This window comes from Plectropomus leopardus, chromosome 16 (assembly GCF_008729295.1).
Source record: "Plectropomus leopardus isolate mb chromosome 16, YSFRI_Pleo_2.0, whole genome shotgun sequence".
In the NCBI taxonomy this organism is placed as follows: Eukaryota; Metazoa; Chordata; class Actinopteri; order Perciformes; family Serranidae; genus Plectropomus; species Plectropomus leopardus.
Window position 1 is genome coordinate 12895839 of NC_056478.1, and position 15872 is coordinate 12911710.

At 40.2% G+C, this 15872-nt stretch overlaps 1 protein-coding gene across 1 annotated transcript in view; it reads right to left on the reverse strand.

Moving 5' to 3' along the window:
* usta (uronyl 2-sulfotransferase a) overlaps positions 1-15872 on the reverse strand; it is a 79078-nt gene that overhangs the window by 28535 nt on the left and 34671 nt on the right. The window contains exon 3 of the mRNA XM_042504039.1: positions 7518-7561. Within this exon, the coding sequence (XP_042359973.1) occupies positions 7518-7561 (44 nt within the window). The remainder of the gene's footprint in view (positions 1-7517; positions 7562-15872) is intronic.

The following is a 15872-nucleotide window of genomic DNA, read 5'->3' on the forward strand; positions in this document are numbered from 1 at the left end:
GCTCAGCCATGATTAAGAGCCTCAAATGAAGTGGATGTGAGTGTGTAAAACATTTATCTTGAAGAAAAAAAAGGCTTGTGACAGTAAATCTCTGCTTGCAAGAAAGAGGAAGTTGAGGCTGACATGCGTATTGAACAGGAGACTTATTTTAGCACAAGGGCAGCAAGAATGCACTAATTTGGCAATTATCCCTAAGGGCCTACACAGTTTACACAAGTGGCCCCTTAAGAACGAAGGCTATCCGAGCGAATGTACCAGTGACAGAAAAATGGGGCCAGTTAAAGGAATTAAGGGAAGAATGAGAGAGAGGGAGACAGGTCACTTAGAAGACATCTGGAGGACTTCTCTTAAAAGTGATAGAGATCTACCACAAGAAAAAAACAAAGACAGATCAGGTCTGTGTTGCCTTGAAAGCTCTTCTCGTTGATCACTTCAAATAAACCTTTACTGTAAATCAGATGGGGGAAAAATGTGGCAGTGATAAATTCTTGTCAACATTCCCAGTCTTGAATGGTGATTGTGCTTTTCCCAGGGGAACCGTTTTTGGATATGTGAGAGACTCTGTGTTTGGAAACAAGTCTGACCGACTGAATCAACTAGCTCACTGGCTGATGGTGTGGCTAGTTTACGGACAAATTGGGTAGTTTTATAGTTGGATGACTAATACCAAACGAATCTGAGCCCTTGCATGCTTGTTCCTCTCTCAACTGTGATATGAAAATTTTCATAATATTTTCTTAATCTCAGTGCTTTTTAGCTGTGGTGCTTCAGACAGCAGTTCCACACCAATGAGCTCAGCATGGCCACACACACTTGCTGATTTCATCTTGTCTCCTCCAAAAGCAGCAGTCCCACCCAAGCACCGGCTTTATAAAAACAGTGAGAGCCCCTTTGAATGTTTGCCAGAGCAAAGTAGAAAGAAAGAGAAAGTAACAACGGGATGTAGAGCAAAGCAGTCAAGGAGGGAGAAGGGTCATTCCAGATTAGACCCTGGGATTTTAAGGTTTTTGATCAGAACAAATAGCTTGTTGGCAAACAGGTAACTATTATGACGCGCAGAATTCAAATGGAGGGCGTGAACTGGGGATAGAGAAACATGATTGCACAATTCCATTCAATCTTATTTATAAGGCTAAAAGACAGACGACAGCCTTGTGTCCTATCGTATGATTTTAGATAAACTTTTAGACCTAGTAGAATTAATGGTTAAATTTCACTTTCAGTTTGTTCCATCTGTACCCAGAGTACACTCCGCACTGCCAGAGGTGTAATTCATAACCGAACGGCATGTATATTTCAACAGCGCCCTTAATAAACAGTCAGACTCCAGATGTTTTAACCATTGCGGACTAGTCAAAACGAACACCACAATTAGCATGCAGCTAAATGAAAAAAAGTGAAAAAATGTACAAAAATACATTTTGAAAATGTCATGAAAAAAATTGTCCATCCATCCATCCATTTCTTCCGCTTATCCGGGGTCGGGTCGCGGGGGCAGCAGCCTAAGCAGGGAAACCCAGGCTTCCCTCTCCCCGGCCACTTCGTCCAGCTCTTCCCGGGGGACCCCGAGGCGTTCCCAGGCCAGCTGTGAGACGTAGTCTTCCCCGGGGCCTCCTACCGGTGGGACGTGCCCTGAACACCTCACCAGGGAGGCGTCCTGGAGGGATCCTAATTAGATGCCCGAGCCACCTCATCTGGCTCTTCTCAACGCGGAGGAGCAGCGGCTCTACTCTGAGCTCCTCCCGGATGACCGAGCTTCTCACCCTATCTCTACCGGTAACTAACTGGTCAATTTTAGAAGAAAAAAGACATGAACTACAAAACAGACTTTCCTCTAATTTTACTAATTAACTTTATGAGTAAGTTCGAACAAAAACAATACTGATAATTATCATTATTAGTTACACTGACTTGCTTTCCCCTTTAATTGTTGGGAACCCCAGTGTTTTTGTTTTTTAATGGAATGACCTGAAAAGGGAGAGATGAAGAGGGGGAAACTAGTTGGAAGGGAAAATTACAGCATCCGTCTGATAACAGGTCATTGCTGCATCAATCTCACTTACTGTGTGTTTTTTCCAGAAACTGAGCATTTTACCGGACGTCATTAGAGACTGAATAGGTTTGACACAATGTGAAGATCGCCTGTGTGGGTGCATTTTCCTCAAGCAGACGAAGGGAGCACTGGAATAACAATTCACAGGTGATATCTGTGCTTATACAAGCTTATGCAAGTTCTGTTGACAGGCGTGCTTCAGCTTGTGTCACTTGCTGGAACATTGTCATCATTAGCTGTAACGTAAGCGATTACATATAACCGATATTGTATAATTAAAAACACTAGAATTGGGGCGGCCTCAAGCTCATCTGCTAGAGTGTGCGCCCCATATGCTGAGGCCTTTGCAGCAGCCTGGGTTCGATTCCAGCCTGTGGCCCTTTGCTGCGTGTCAGTCCCCCTCTCTCTCCCTCATTTCCTGTCATTCTACAGCTGTCCTATCAATAAAGGGAAAAATCCCCCCCCAATTTTTTTTTTTTTTTTAAAAGGGCAATGGTTGCAATTTCACTCAGTTTGGGGAAAAGATTTGAGCAGATAGAAGACTTGGTCAGCAGTCCAACATTCCTCATTGTTTGCCAAGTAACTACAGACTTCTCAGCTTATCACAATAATGAGCTGAATGAAATATATGCCTTGTTTTGCAGCACACCATTCCCTGCTGATATGATGACAAATGACTGTGTCAGACCTCTAACAGTCTGGTGTTGTATAACACAAGAATAACATCAGAGATGCCATCAAAAGTCCAAATCTCCCGTCGGCATTGACAGCATTAAAGCATTGACCTTTCAGTTTGTGCTATTGTTGTTCCCTACTCAGTGGAGCTCAGGCATCTGATGCACGCTGTGAGAAATGTTTGCAGCGTCTGTCAGTACAGGGATTCTGTCAATAGTGGATCCACGGTGTAAAGAAGTATTATGTAACGGGGCTGTTTTCCACCGTGTCTGATCGGGCGCTCCTGCTCCAGAGAGTCAGACTCTTGTTGTGGTATTTACAGCTCTAATGCTGGCGTGCCAAAATCACACAAACTGTGAGGAGATGAGAAGTCCTGCACCTTTTCCTCTCTCTCACGCTCTCCTCTCCACTTTATCTCCTTGCACTTTCTCAGTGTCCTTTTTATTCTAGCATCCAGCCCACACACTTGCAACAAAACTTCCAAATGCTGTTTTGAGACACTCTCAAAAGTGACATCGGTTCAACAAACATACTATCGTCTCTGTCTCATAGCCTGACCACCCACTTTTGCAGAGAATAAACAGAATTCCACCTTCAATCACACAAAAGAGAACATGTCCTGGTTTGCCACATGTCAAGACCACCGCACATACGCACATCCATCTTCCTGCTGCAGTTCCTGGAAACCCACAATGGTACGTCACCGCTAACCTGCACTTTGCTGCTTTTAGTTAGCCCTGCTCTGGGTTCACTGCTCTCCACTGTCAACCGCTCATCCCACGCTGAGCGTAGAACAGCATGCTAGGGTTTAAGTCAGGGCCCAGTAGAGATCCTTTGCACTTCCTGTTATTAATGATCTATCCATTCATCTCCACTCCCACCAGGAGGAGGAGGGAGAGTTTTACTACTTTAAGTAGCTGTGACAGCGGAGTTTCCATCCAAGTATGTTTATATGAGTTAAGATGAATTGATTTTCAATGGCAGAGAGGAAATGGGAAACTTTGGGTACATTTCCTCACACTCCTTTACACTTTTAATGTGTGTGACACATGGCATTTTATTTGTTGGATAACCAATAATCTGCCAAGCTTACATGGGCATTGGTCCGTGCATTTAAATATTTCTGGAAGCAAATTTCTTTTGCATTGTTTCTAGTTTCATTAAAAATTGAAATTATCAGCTCAAAACATCATCAAACCTTAATTAATGTAGTCAAGTCTTTAGAGAGTCTTTAGAGACATCTGAGCTTCACTAATACTGTTTTTTTCTTTTGATCACAATTCATCTGACTGGTCTTTTTTTTCTTAATTTCAAAGTTCTTCCTAACTACAATTATAGACTGCTGGCTGTATGCATCCACCAACAGGAGGAGTTGCACTTGCAGTTTAAATGTCTGTGAAAACGTGGACGCTTCACATACATTCTCCCTCAGCAGCAAAGACGATCTATACAGCACAGTTTCAAGGTGGGCACCCAAGATTATTGTCACCAGTTTAATATCTGACCAAATGTCTCCCCTGTTGTTTCTCAGTCATGGCTTTGATAAGTGGCCAGAAAAGTGTTTTTGCTTAAAATAATGATGTCATGGTGACGTTGAGCCTTTGGATACAAAATCTCATCACTTCATCAGTTTTATCCTATTAGACATTTGTATAAAATTTAGTCATAATTATGACTAAATGCATGAATTCTTGAGTTATGGCCAAAAACATGATTTGGGAGATCACGGTAACCTTGACCTTTGACATTGAAGTCTAAAGAGTTCATTCTTGAGTACAAATTGACGTTTGTACCAATTTTAAAGAAATTCCTTGACCTTTGACAACAAAATTCTAATCAGTTAATGCTTTGCTCGAATCTCATGTCTGAGACAAATTTGAAGACATTCCCTCAAGGCCTTCTTGAGATGTGCATTCATGAGAAAGAGATATATGCAAGGACACATCGTGCCACAGCTGTTGCCAGCACTGAGCCATGAAAATATACGTTCTGACAAAGTCCTATGAATTGTATGTTATGACCAAGATTATATAGAATAACACTATAGTTGCCATAAACTGTTCTGTTTATGATTTAGTGCAATTAAGTCATTTGGAAAAAGACTATGGGAAATATGCTCCATAAAGTGATATTTAGAAACACGTATTACTCGTGTAAAAATGTAGAGGGGACATTCTTACCATGCTTCCATACATATAAAGTCTCTATTCTGAGAGGTGCGTGGTTTTTCCATACGCTCTCATTTACGTTGAGCTTTCAACTCGATTTCTAATCTCTCCCTACATTTACCAGAACCTCAGCGTGCACACGCACGCTACAGTGCCACCGACCACTGAAGAAATAAGATCAGTCTTTGCTGCAGCGGGACGTCGCCAAAAAGATAATGAGAGATGTGGCTGATGAAACGCCCGCCAGTGACATGGCATTAGCATCATCTGTCTGGGAGATGAGATGACAACAGATATGGCATCAATCAAAGTTAGCAGCTGATATATAATCAGTCAGACTTGTCTGCGCCTCTGGAGGCAGGAAGTAGTCAGTTAACCTGCTAAATTTCAAGTCATACAGTATGAGAGTGAAAGGAGGGAGAGACAGATTAGTTTACTGATTTCAACCTTCAGGAACTTGGTGAGGCTTTCACAATAAAAGTTGCCAATTAGCACAATTAGAGATTGTATATAAGTTGCCCAACTTCAAATCACACAGTTTCATTGGCTGAAAATATTGTATTTGCATCACTACTAAACCTCCTTTACTGCCTTATCTATGACTGATGGTTAATTCTAGTGACATTTTAGGAGAATATCCACTGTAATTAAAGAATAATACATTAAATTATACAGCAGATTTTTTTTAAACCCTAAATTCTGTCTACAGCTCTGCAGGCCATGTAAAGCCCCAATAAGGTCCACAGTCTCAGTATAGGGCAGCCCGAGCTACATGTATCCTGAGAAGCAAAATCTGTTTAAAAAGAGGATCCATAAAACAGAAGCTGCTGCTCATAAACTTGTTGTTGTGAGCTGGCAGTTATAACTTAACTTGATCCAAATGGGAGTATCAAAAGAGTTATAAACTCAGATAAGACCTTCTCTCTCCCAACTCGTCAAAATGCACAGCTTGGTCAATGGCCTTATGCTTCAAACAATGAGGCACTAGGTAACCCTCTCGAGTCAGCTTTGGACGTGTCAGTTTTAGTTTGTTACATGCTAGAGTGTTTCAAAATAAAGTTCTGTCTTTACAGGAAACAGATTTTGCAACCAAAACGACTTTAAAATTTAGGTAACAAAACTACTTGGTTAGCTTTAGAAAAATGGTTCATAATTTGGGTTAAAACAACTATGCACAGCAGTAAATTCAAATGTATGTCATGTTATGAGTATGTGTATGTCACTTGTTATCTTTGTTATGTGGTTAGAAGAAAAAAACGGACTTGTAGTTTCAGGTGTTATATGAACACCAGTCCCCTGTGTGAAAGTCAGGCGTGTGTTTGTGGTATCAAAAGCTGAGAGCCACTGAATTTGACACCCTGGGAATCATTGATTTAAGTTACAAATCTTTAATAATGTCTGCTTTTGGCATACAGTACCATACTTGTTTAATTACTAAGCAACATTTAGAAAGGAAAATGTATTTTTTTCAAGCTACAGAAATAACTCAGAATCTAAATTCATCTTTATTAGCCTCCTCTGCTTTTCTGAGACTTCCTCCCTCTATTAAAATCACACTTTTCTGTGTCAAAATGAATTCCAGAGCTCCTGTGTTTGTATAATAATGTAAATACTCAGAATTGTTCAGACGGCCTCAGGACACAGTCAAGCTGTTAGACTCTCAGCTCAATGGGAAACTATTTGTGATTTATTAGACTTCATTTCCATTAATTTTCTACAAGCCCATATAATATTGAGAGCTTGGCATCAACAGTATACAATATAAAATTCACTGGCACTGCATGCCTTTTTAAAAGTGAAATGTAAAAGTTTTAGGTAATGATTTCCCCTGAAAAATAAAACTCCTATCAGGCAAATTCCAAAAACGTTCTTCACATTATCCTAGTCAGCTGCAGTTTCACATAAATAACACTTGACTCTTATCTGTATGAAACAAGTACTGTGGTTGCCTTGTTTGGCTCAGTGGCCTGAGCAGGCTTTTCAGAGTAAACACATAACTCACAAACAAAGCCCAGATGTGACCTAACTAAACAGCTGTGCACAGCAACCACAAACAAACCTGTAACCAAACTAGATTAAGTGGCAGGTTACATAGGTGCTAAATGCTACGCCCAAACCAAAAACAATCAACTCTTCAATCATGAAAAAAAGTGACAAAGATGGGGATCAAATAGGCGAGGAATGAGGTGAAAATGAGGTGGTGATTAAAGGACAGAGATAATGAACAAGGGGCAGACGGAGGAAGAAAGAAGTTGGCAGGGAGAGAAAGAGGGAGCATAGAGGAGAGATGGTCATGCAGACGTGCAGCTGGATGAATACAAGGCCTCTGTGTCAGCGCTGTGTGAGTGTGTGTGTGTGTGTGTGAGAAGAGTGTGTTCAGAGCTGTACTGTAGCACTGAAGCCAGGTCTAGTTGGTATTTAGAAAGAGTTTGCACGCAGATCTTTCACACAGACCTAACCCTTATCCTGGCTGGACTGAACTGGCTTGGGAACGCAGGGCAGCACATCAGAGACAGGGAGGGTATGAAGGGAAAAAATGAAAGGTCAAAAAGGGGAAAATAAGGTTAAAGAGGAGGAGGAGTGAAATGGGAATTGACAGGGAGATTTAAAGGAAGACTTACTCTTGGCGCAGGGGGTCCGTGGTCATCCAGATATGTGGATTCACCTGCAAAGACAAGAATGTACACGTTAGGATTCTGACCAGATTTCCCACAGTACAGCCACTCCAGACAACCAGAGGACCCAAATATCTTATTGGAATACTTCAGCCCACAAATGATCATTTGTGTTTAATTTATATAAATATAATTAATTCAAGAAAATTATGTTTTTCTCGCATGCCTATGGTGACTAAAAAATCAAAAAATGGAGAAAATTCTTGATGAATGAAGTCATAATAACTGTCAAGGATCATGGACAAAGCAACTGTCTTTTGTAGGTCACATTTCCCCCGCATACAAAAAATGCTAACATTAATAGCATAAGACTGGCATTTTACATTGCAGAAATTTGCTTAGCCACTAGCAGACTATTCCTCTATTCATAACTAAACCAGTTTACTATTATTTATGCTTTGTCTTACTCATCACTGGTTTAAGTTCCTGCACCTCCCAACAGAACAGCACGGATGACTTTCAGTCTCATATGCACGTTTTTTCAGTCAACATTGATGAAACAGAGCAGCTAAGGTAACGTTAGCAAGAAGACAGTGAAGTGGCCCGTCAGGTACGTCATGTTTCATCAGTATGGCTTTTGTTTACACAAGACGTGCGCCGCCTTTTGACTCGCAGTTTCTCCGAACACAAAACATTTTCACACTGATGATTTATTCCCGAGTAAACAGCGTTATCCTCATCTTTCTCTCGGCTTTTAGCCATGACATCATCGTCTACCAGACGCTGTGTGACTGTGACACAGAATTTCAAAATAAGGGAGCGCCTGAAAGAGGATGACATGGATCGATGTTTACATTTTGCATTGATGTTACGTGATCTTTGCTCATTTAATCGATATACAGATTGTTACACCCCTAGCATCCTGTACAGTTTGAGTAAATATTGCTTTTTCTTGATTGTCAGATAAAGTTAATTTTATTTACAAAATCTATTATCACAAATCACAATTTGCCTCAGAGGGCTTCACAGCATAAGACATTCCTCCGTCCTTAGACCCTCACAGCGACTACAAAAAAACTCCCCCAAAAAACCTTTAACAGGGGAAAGAAATTAATCAGATTCATCAAACTTCAGTTACACTCCACATTTTTCTCCTTGCCACACCATACAGTTTAAGAAGCTGTACTAAACAACAGGTGTCAAGTCACTCCAAAACCCCAAAACAACAAGATCACTCTTATCTGCCTCTGTCACAAAAAGAAAACAAAACAGCTCTTCTGCATTAAGTCTGAGGACGTCACAAAGAGCGTTACAACCTCTTCATACAGTACATTGAACACTGTGAAGCTATTTAATGAAGGAACAATGGAGCTCATTCAAGGCTGCCCCACGCTTAGGATCTGTGCCTACTTTCTGCCCACTCTCTAAATCCAGACCCTGGCTTCAGACAGCGGCCTTTTCTTTGGTCCATCCGGACGCACAGAGACGCTTCCCATCACATTTACAACATTCAGGTGGCTTGCCCAGGAGAGAGGGAGAAAGACAAACTGGAGAGCGTGAGGGGAGTACAGCTATAAAGAGAAGAAACATTACATAAGAGAACAATTTCTCCTTGTGTTTCTGAAATGCGATCCGTCGTGCAGATGAAAATAGCAGGAGATGATGCGTGAACACACACATTGCTTTATAAGCAGCCAAAGTTTTACACATGGCACTTAGAGATGTTATTGTACACTTGCTGGAAGTGTATTATATGACTTTGTAAGTGCTGTTTACACTAAAGATAGTGGTGTGTAAGCTTTGAGTAATTAGCCTTACAGTGAGATCCAATCTGCCTCTGCTTGGCTTTGTTTCACAATCACAATCACAATCACAATCACAATCACACACACACACACACAGTTACTGCAGTTACTGTATGGAACCTGCTTGACTTTCTGTGTGTGTTGTGCCTCATTAATTCATCGAGCGCTAGGTATATAAATACTGACACAGCTGCGCTACGCGTACCCTCAGGTGTTTTGGTTTTTTTTTGACTCTATCTTGTCTCTCTTTCATGACTTCGCACAGATTTCCTGAGGAATGCTGGGGGAGGTTTGCAGCTCTTCTCCGAGGCATTTGAGGTCACAGCAGGGCGAGGATGCAGAGAGGCAGACATCTCTGTTCCTTCCTCTGTGATCCATCATGGACAAGCACCCCCCACGACCAGAAACTCTCCCGTGTGTTCTTCTCATTAGCGTTTTGGATAAGGGATTGGAACTAATTTTTTCCAGGGCACGAGGCTCGTAAAAGCCGACAGCTGCCCTCCGCCCCCACCACCCATACAGAGAGGAAAATGAACTTAAAGAGCCACTGTACAGTCTACTGTACTCATCGACCCCATTGTCCTCTGATCCACAGTTAGAATCCAGCGAGAGAGACACTTTGATGGGTCTTGATTAAGAAATGTTTTGATTCCAGAACTGAACAAACAAGTCCAAAAAAATGTGTACTGTACTTTGTGCCAAATGCATTTTTATTGTTCTCAGTGTTTACATGATTTATTACTAACCTATGGTTGGTATGACTTCACTGTGCCCCCCTACTCCGCTCCATCTGTTTGCACAAATACACAGGAACTGACTTTCAAAAGCAGCGCTGGGTTCCTAAACATGAAACAAATGCAAAAGGCCCCTTGGCACAGGGGTTCACTAAATGGTTGTATGAGTATAAAAATAATTTGAATGCTCACAGTCACCGCTTTGTAAGGATAGATTACTGAACTGGTCCAAACAAGAAATATTTCTGCACATAACCCCCATAAAATGGTGATTTTATTATTTTTATCCCTACTTTTTTAAAAGCAAATCTATTAATCTGTGTAACAAAATCCCAACAATATTTAAAAAGAGGCAAAAAAAACATTAGTCAGTGACCTTCAAAAGTGCTAGGAGGATATTGTTACAATAAGAGAGAGTCAGGCAGGCCTTTTTTCTATGTTTCCAGTCTTTGCGGTAATTATTAACTGGCTGCTTGCAGCAGCTTCAAATTTAGCGTACATACACAGCAATAGCATCGATCTCCTCTTCTGTCTTCGCAAGAAAGTGAAGTATATTTCCCCTTTTTTTCCCCTTTATATGTTTGACAGCAGAGCAGCTGATGGAGAGGTGTGTCCTTGTGGATCTGGAAAAAGGATTAAGCCTCTATTCATCTCCAGCATGAATAAAACCAACAACAGAAGATTAAGTGTTAAGATTCCTGCAAAACAACTGTGAACAATGCAGACAAAGGCTTTTACATATCTTCACCTATTGTCTCAAAATTTGTGAATGCACCTATTGCACCTATTTATGCCCATGAGCACAGAAACTGTTCTGGCAGCTCGTGGTTGCCAAACACTTTACTAAAACACTTAAACCCTTTTTCCACCAAAATTGGCATGTGTATGTGGGTTATTTAAACGATGAAAAACCCTCTAAAAATAGGCAATAGACTTCTATGCCATTCCCAGGCTCTGCAGTAGAAAAGTATGCCTTTCTGTTATCTTTTAATGGTGTGTCACATTCAGTGTCATGATCACATCAGAAAACAGGGGAACACCACAAAGCAGCACTGAAGCGGATGCAATGTTATTTTTTTAGGATACTTATTCAGTCCCTCTTTCAAATTCAGTGCAGACTAATTTGAAATCATGTTCAAGCCCTACTTGGACAGAGACAAACGGTATTTTGTGGTGGCATGTCATTAGATTGCACAGGTAAAAGAGCAACAATTACCACATCCTTCTGGGTGAAGTATTTCCATTACTGCAGGTTTGTTCTAAAAAATACCAGTGACTACTGCAGTCATTTATTCTGTGAATGAATGAATAACGATTGTAACCTTTCCCATTAAATACAAAAGCCAGATGTTGTCCAGTGGGAAAAGGGGCTTTAATGTTTCCCCTCATGTGTCACCAATCTGCGTGGAGGTACTAAGAATGCACAGGTCAGGAATGGTCAAGTGGAGAAATAGGAGAGGGCAAAGGGCTCACTTTAAGAAGTGAAGGCAAAATTCACAAATTAAACAAAGGTCAGTGTCACCTTTGAACTTCATCATGTTTATCACATGTAGTGCGTGTGTGTGTGTGTGTGTGTGAGAGAGAGAGAGAGAGAGAGAGCGAGAGAGAGTGATTGAAAGGCAAAGTAACCGGAGTGTGGGTATGCATGGGCGTGTAGCTAAACGTTTAATTGGATTACTGTGTCACAAGATCCATGGACTCGCCTCTGGCTAAGAGCAGCTGCATAACCATTCCTTAGTACAATTATCTAATCAATACTGCAAGATGAACAACATAAATCAGGAGTGCTTTAAGGTTTTAACCAGTGGATTTTAAGACAGTCTATATATTAACCTGAAAAGTCTAAAAAAAAAAAAAAAAACCCTAAAAACATCCAGAACTGTTAAAACATGAATCAGACTTTGGAATTGCTACAATCTGTGCCGTTCAGTATTTGGGTGTTACTTCCACCCTCGAAATAGATTTTCAAAGGATTGTATCTTTGCTAAATTAAGAAAAACTGTGTAGTAAATAAAAGCCTGTGATCTGCACAGCAAGAGGTCTCCACATATTAAAATGTTCTCTAATTTTATGAACAACATGTGAAAATAAAACAAGTTAACTTATTGAGCAACATGATTTATATGGCAGAACCACATGTGAAACTCTGTGAAGCTGATTATTGCCATAAACGTTATTTTATGCATGAATCAAAAAGAGGATCTAACTATTGTGAATCTGGAGAAGAAAGCCATCGCTCAAACTCACTATGTTTCCCACAGATGTTAAACTAAAACACTACTCAGACCACAGCAAACCGCTATTAAACATCTTCATCCTTAATACTGTATGTATTTGCACACTAACTACGAATCCTGTATTTACATAAGTAGAGGCATTCAATTAATCTTTAGAACCAAACGTGCACACAAAAAAAGGTCAGCCGTTGCCCTTGTTCAGGTACTTATTAAAGCAAATTACCGCCAACATCAATTAGTCACCTCATTTGCCAAGTTGACCCTTTTCTCCAGTGAAAAAATGACTTATGCATTTGTTGTTAATTCAGAAAGTTTACTTACAACAAGCTGTGCAGCTGCATCAGTCTCAAACATACTTGTCGCTATTTTTGTGGCATTTTTTCTATCAAACTCATTCATTTATTTTTCAGCTGTAATAATTTATTTGTCAATTATAATCATATAGTGAAATGAATCCCTCCTTCAAGCTCAAGCTCCTTCAACTTGTATGCTGTTATTTAGTCCATTTTGCCTCTTTTTACATTGTAGGCTGCTGCTTTATAATTGTTTCCGGATGGTTCGGCTAGTCCATAGTTACTGATAATCTTGGTTTCTTTTTCCACATTTGGATTTCTGAAAACATAATCTGAGATGTGCAGTTGCTTCTGCAGCTGCTAATTGGAGGCTGATATTACTAGGGCTGTACCTGACTTAGAATTAAATGGGACCAAAACGTCCCCAGAAGTACACTGCGCAGAAAAAAACAACCGCTTGACTTGAAGCAATCTCAGTCGGCTGAGGGGTCTCCAACTGCTGATTCAAGCCTCCGAGTTTTACAGGGCAGCAATAGATATTACTGTCTCTAAGAGGTTCTGGCGAGCTAATTTTTAAAACTACCACAAAGGTAGTCATATCTTTTGAAACCAGACAACCGAAGACATCCAATAGTACCAAGTCTGTCAGCATAACTTGTTGTGAGGAGGGCTAAATAACGCTCTAGATTTAGGCTAACTTTTGTCAAGGGAACAATTTGAATGACAATATACATACATAACATGCTAAAAAATAACTGAAACCCTGAGATTCAGTTTAAGGATTTCTGTTTGAGGTTTGCCATCCCAAGATTTTCAGTGGCCCCATCTAGCCACTCCTATGAAACATTTCTGGGGGCACCACTAGAGATCTGAAAAAAAGATCTGTTGTTAAAAAGGGTGCACATTTCATTAGTATTCACAAAAGGTGGGTAATACTTCTTTACATAGATCATTTCAAACCAAAGAGAACTGCACGGTGCAACGTAGAAATCTCCACATTTGTACGCCAATAACCCACTGAGCTTTGACCGAATCATCCCAGAACAATTCCTTCAGACTCTGGAATTTTCCCTTTGGTGTTGGCCTGCGTCAGGAATGCTACAGTAAGTTTGGGAATTTCATAAACATGTATTTAGAGCATAGACCATTTCATTTGCTTCGCGAAATTGGCGACCTAGCTAAGTAGAGCTTAGGAAAAGAACACATCCCAGAATAGGCCGAGGTGGGAGCGGAAAACCACACAGGAATGGCTGTTGAGGATATGGCCAAGAGGATGGGTGCAGCAGTGTTGAAGTTAAGGGGCCTTCGCTTTGCTGTGGGACACGACTCGAAGCAAAGATGGAGGGTTACAAAGCTGCTGCCCTGGAATGTTCTACAAGTATGTGAAAGCAGATTACAGGTTCCACAGACTGTGAAGACTAAACTCTCTCATCCTTAACCACATCCTGCTGTACTTTCTGTATCCACCACAGACGTAAATGAGAGAATGAAAGGTGCGTGCCTGCTTCACGACCTTACACTGACTTTGCCATAGGAATACAGAGTGCAGTTTTTAAATTAAACAGTGCAGAGAGAGTAAAAAGTGTGACTAAGTTTGGGTAGACAGATATCTCATGACAGTCTGCACTGTAGTCAAGAAATTACATAACTCCTGCCTGATCCAGCTGTGTGCAACACACCCAGTTAAACTAGACACATGTCTACAGTTACAGTCCTTACTTAACATTTGTGCCATAATAGAGAGCATATGCAAACAAAGTCAGCGTGTACGGCTCATGCTTTTCTGTGCCCGTTAAATGCGTGTGTGTGTGTGTGTGTGGTCACCCAACCCTTTGATTTGGAGTGAGGGTGTGGCCCTCAAGTAAGACCCGTAGCTCTACCTAATTACAGAAGGGAGTTAAGCTAAGGGTCAGGGTCTCCACCCACTACGCCCTACTCCACATCACCCCTCAGTCACTGGAGTATCAACAATGGTCAGACAGCTTTGTGATAAAAATAGAAATAGGCTATGCCGTTGCTATGTTATTGCAGGTGCCCAAAGACCAAAACATGGTAGGGGAGAATAATTTGTGGACCTAATGCTCCCCTAAAATTTTGGTTACTGAAAGGGAGTATGAGGACACATGCATACAAATGCGCAGGGGTTGGGAGACTTGAGGATGATGGCAGCATGTCATTTGTGGACACCAGTGGTTGCCACCATGTATATTGTATGACAGGGATGTAACACAAAACTGATGAACCAGCACAGCAGTATTTACTGTGGCAACTGTGCAGCCCAGAAACCATGTATAAAAGACATATTTAGTAAGTGTGGGAAAATTTGATTCACTTCAGCATTGTGATTTTTTTTTTTAATATGATTTATGAATCAGTATTTTATTCAACTTCACCCGGAAGTGATGTAATTTAGATTCCTGAATTGAAATTTTATTTTTTTAAAAATTATTTTAGTAATTATTAGATTAGTAGTAGTAGTAGTAGTTAGATTAATGCTAACATATAATTGGAAAAACAGAGCTAACTGAAATTAGCATCACAATTGTGAAAATATTATCTTCACAAATGATGCATTTCACTTCACATGCTTAATATAAAACGACATGTGTGCTCAGTTACTTGCAAATACGTCTTTTGCGCCATGGAAACAAACTAATAGTTGCTCACTTAATATTGTGAGCTCAATCTGTTACTCATCAACTTCAACCAATGTGCCACTGATCAGCCACAGGAAGCCCGAAGGGTAAAAACTCAAAATCAAAGTTTCCAAATGGATTTAAAAATACAGCCACCAGAGGAAGGCACCACATTTAAAGTATATGGGGGATATATTCATATTTCCAATTTTATAAATATTTTATAAATGTTCTTATAGAACTATTATATATGTTATATAATATTGATTATATTTACCACTTTTATATGCAGTCAAGTCCAAGGATTTGAAATGACAGTTTTGAATTTGCTATTTAAAGGATGTTAATTGAAAGACTTCTATTTGTGCTGTGAGACTCTAATTGTTTTATATATTCTTTTCTTATTTTCATTTGGCACAAGCATGTTGAGCAGAAACAGCTAAATGTACCAGTTTACTTCAAAGTAAAGTATTTTATTTATCATTTTTATGTGCAGAGTAGCAATGATGCTGCTGAAATAAAAGTCAGAAAGACTGACTGGCATATGCCTAATAATATACAGTCTATAAAAGTCAATGACTCAATATTTTCCCATGGTGTCTTGCAAACCAAAATTGCAATAAGATGTAATATCATATCGCAATGATTAAAAACAA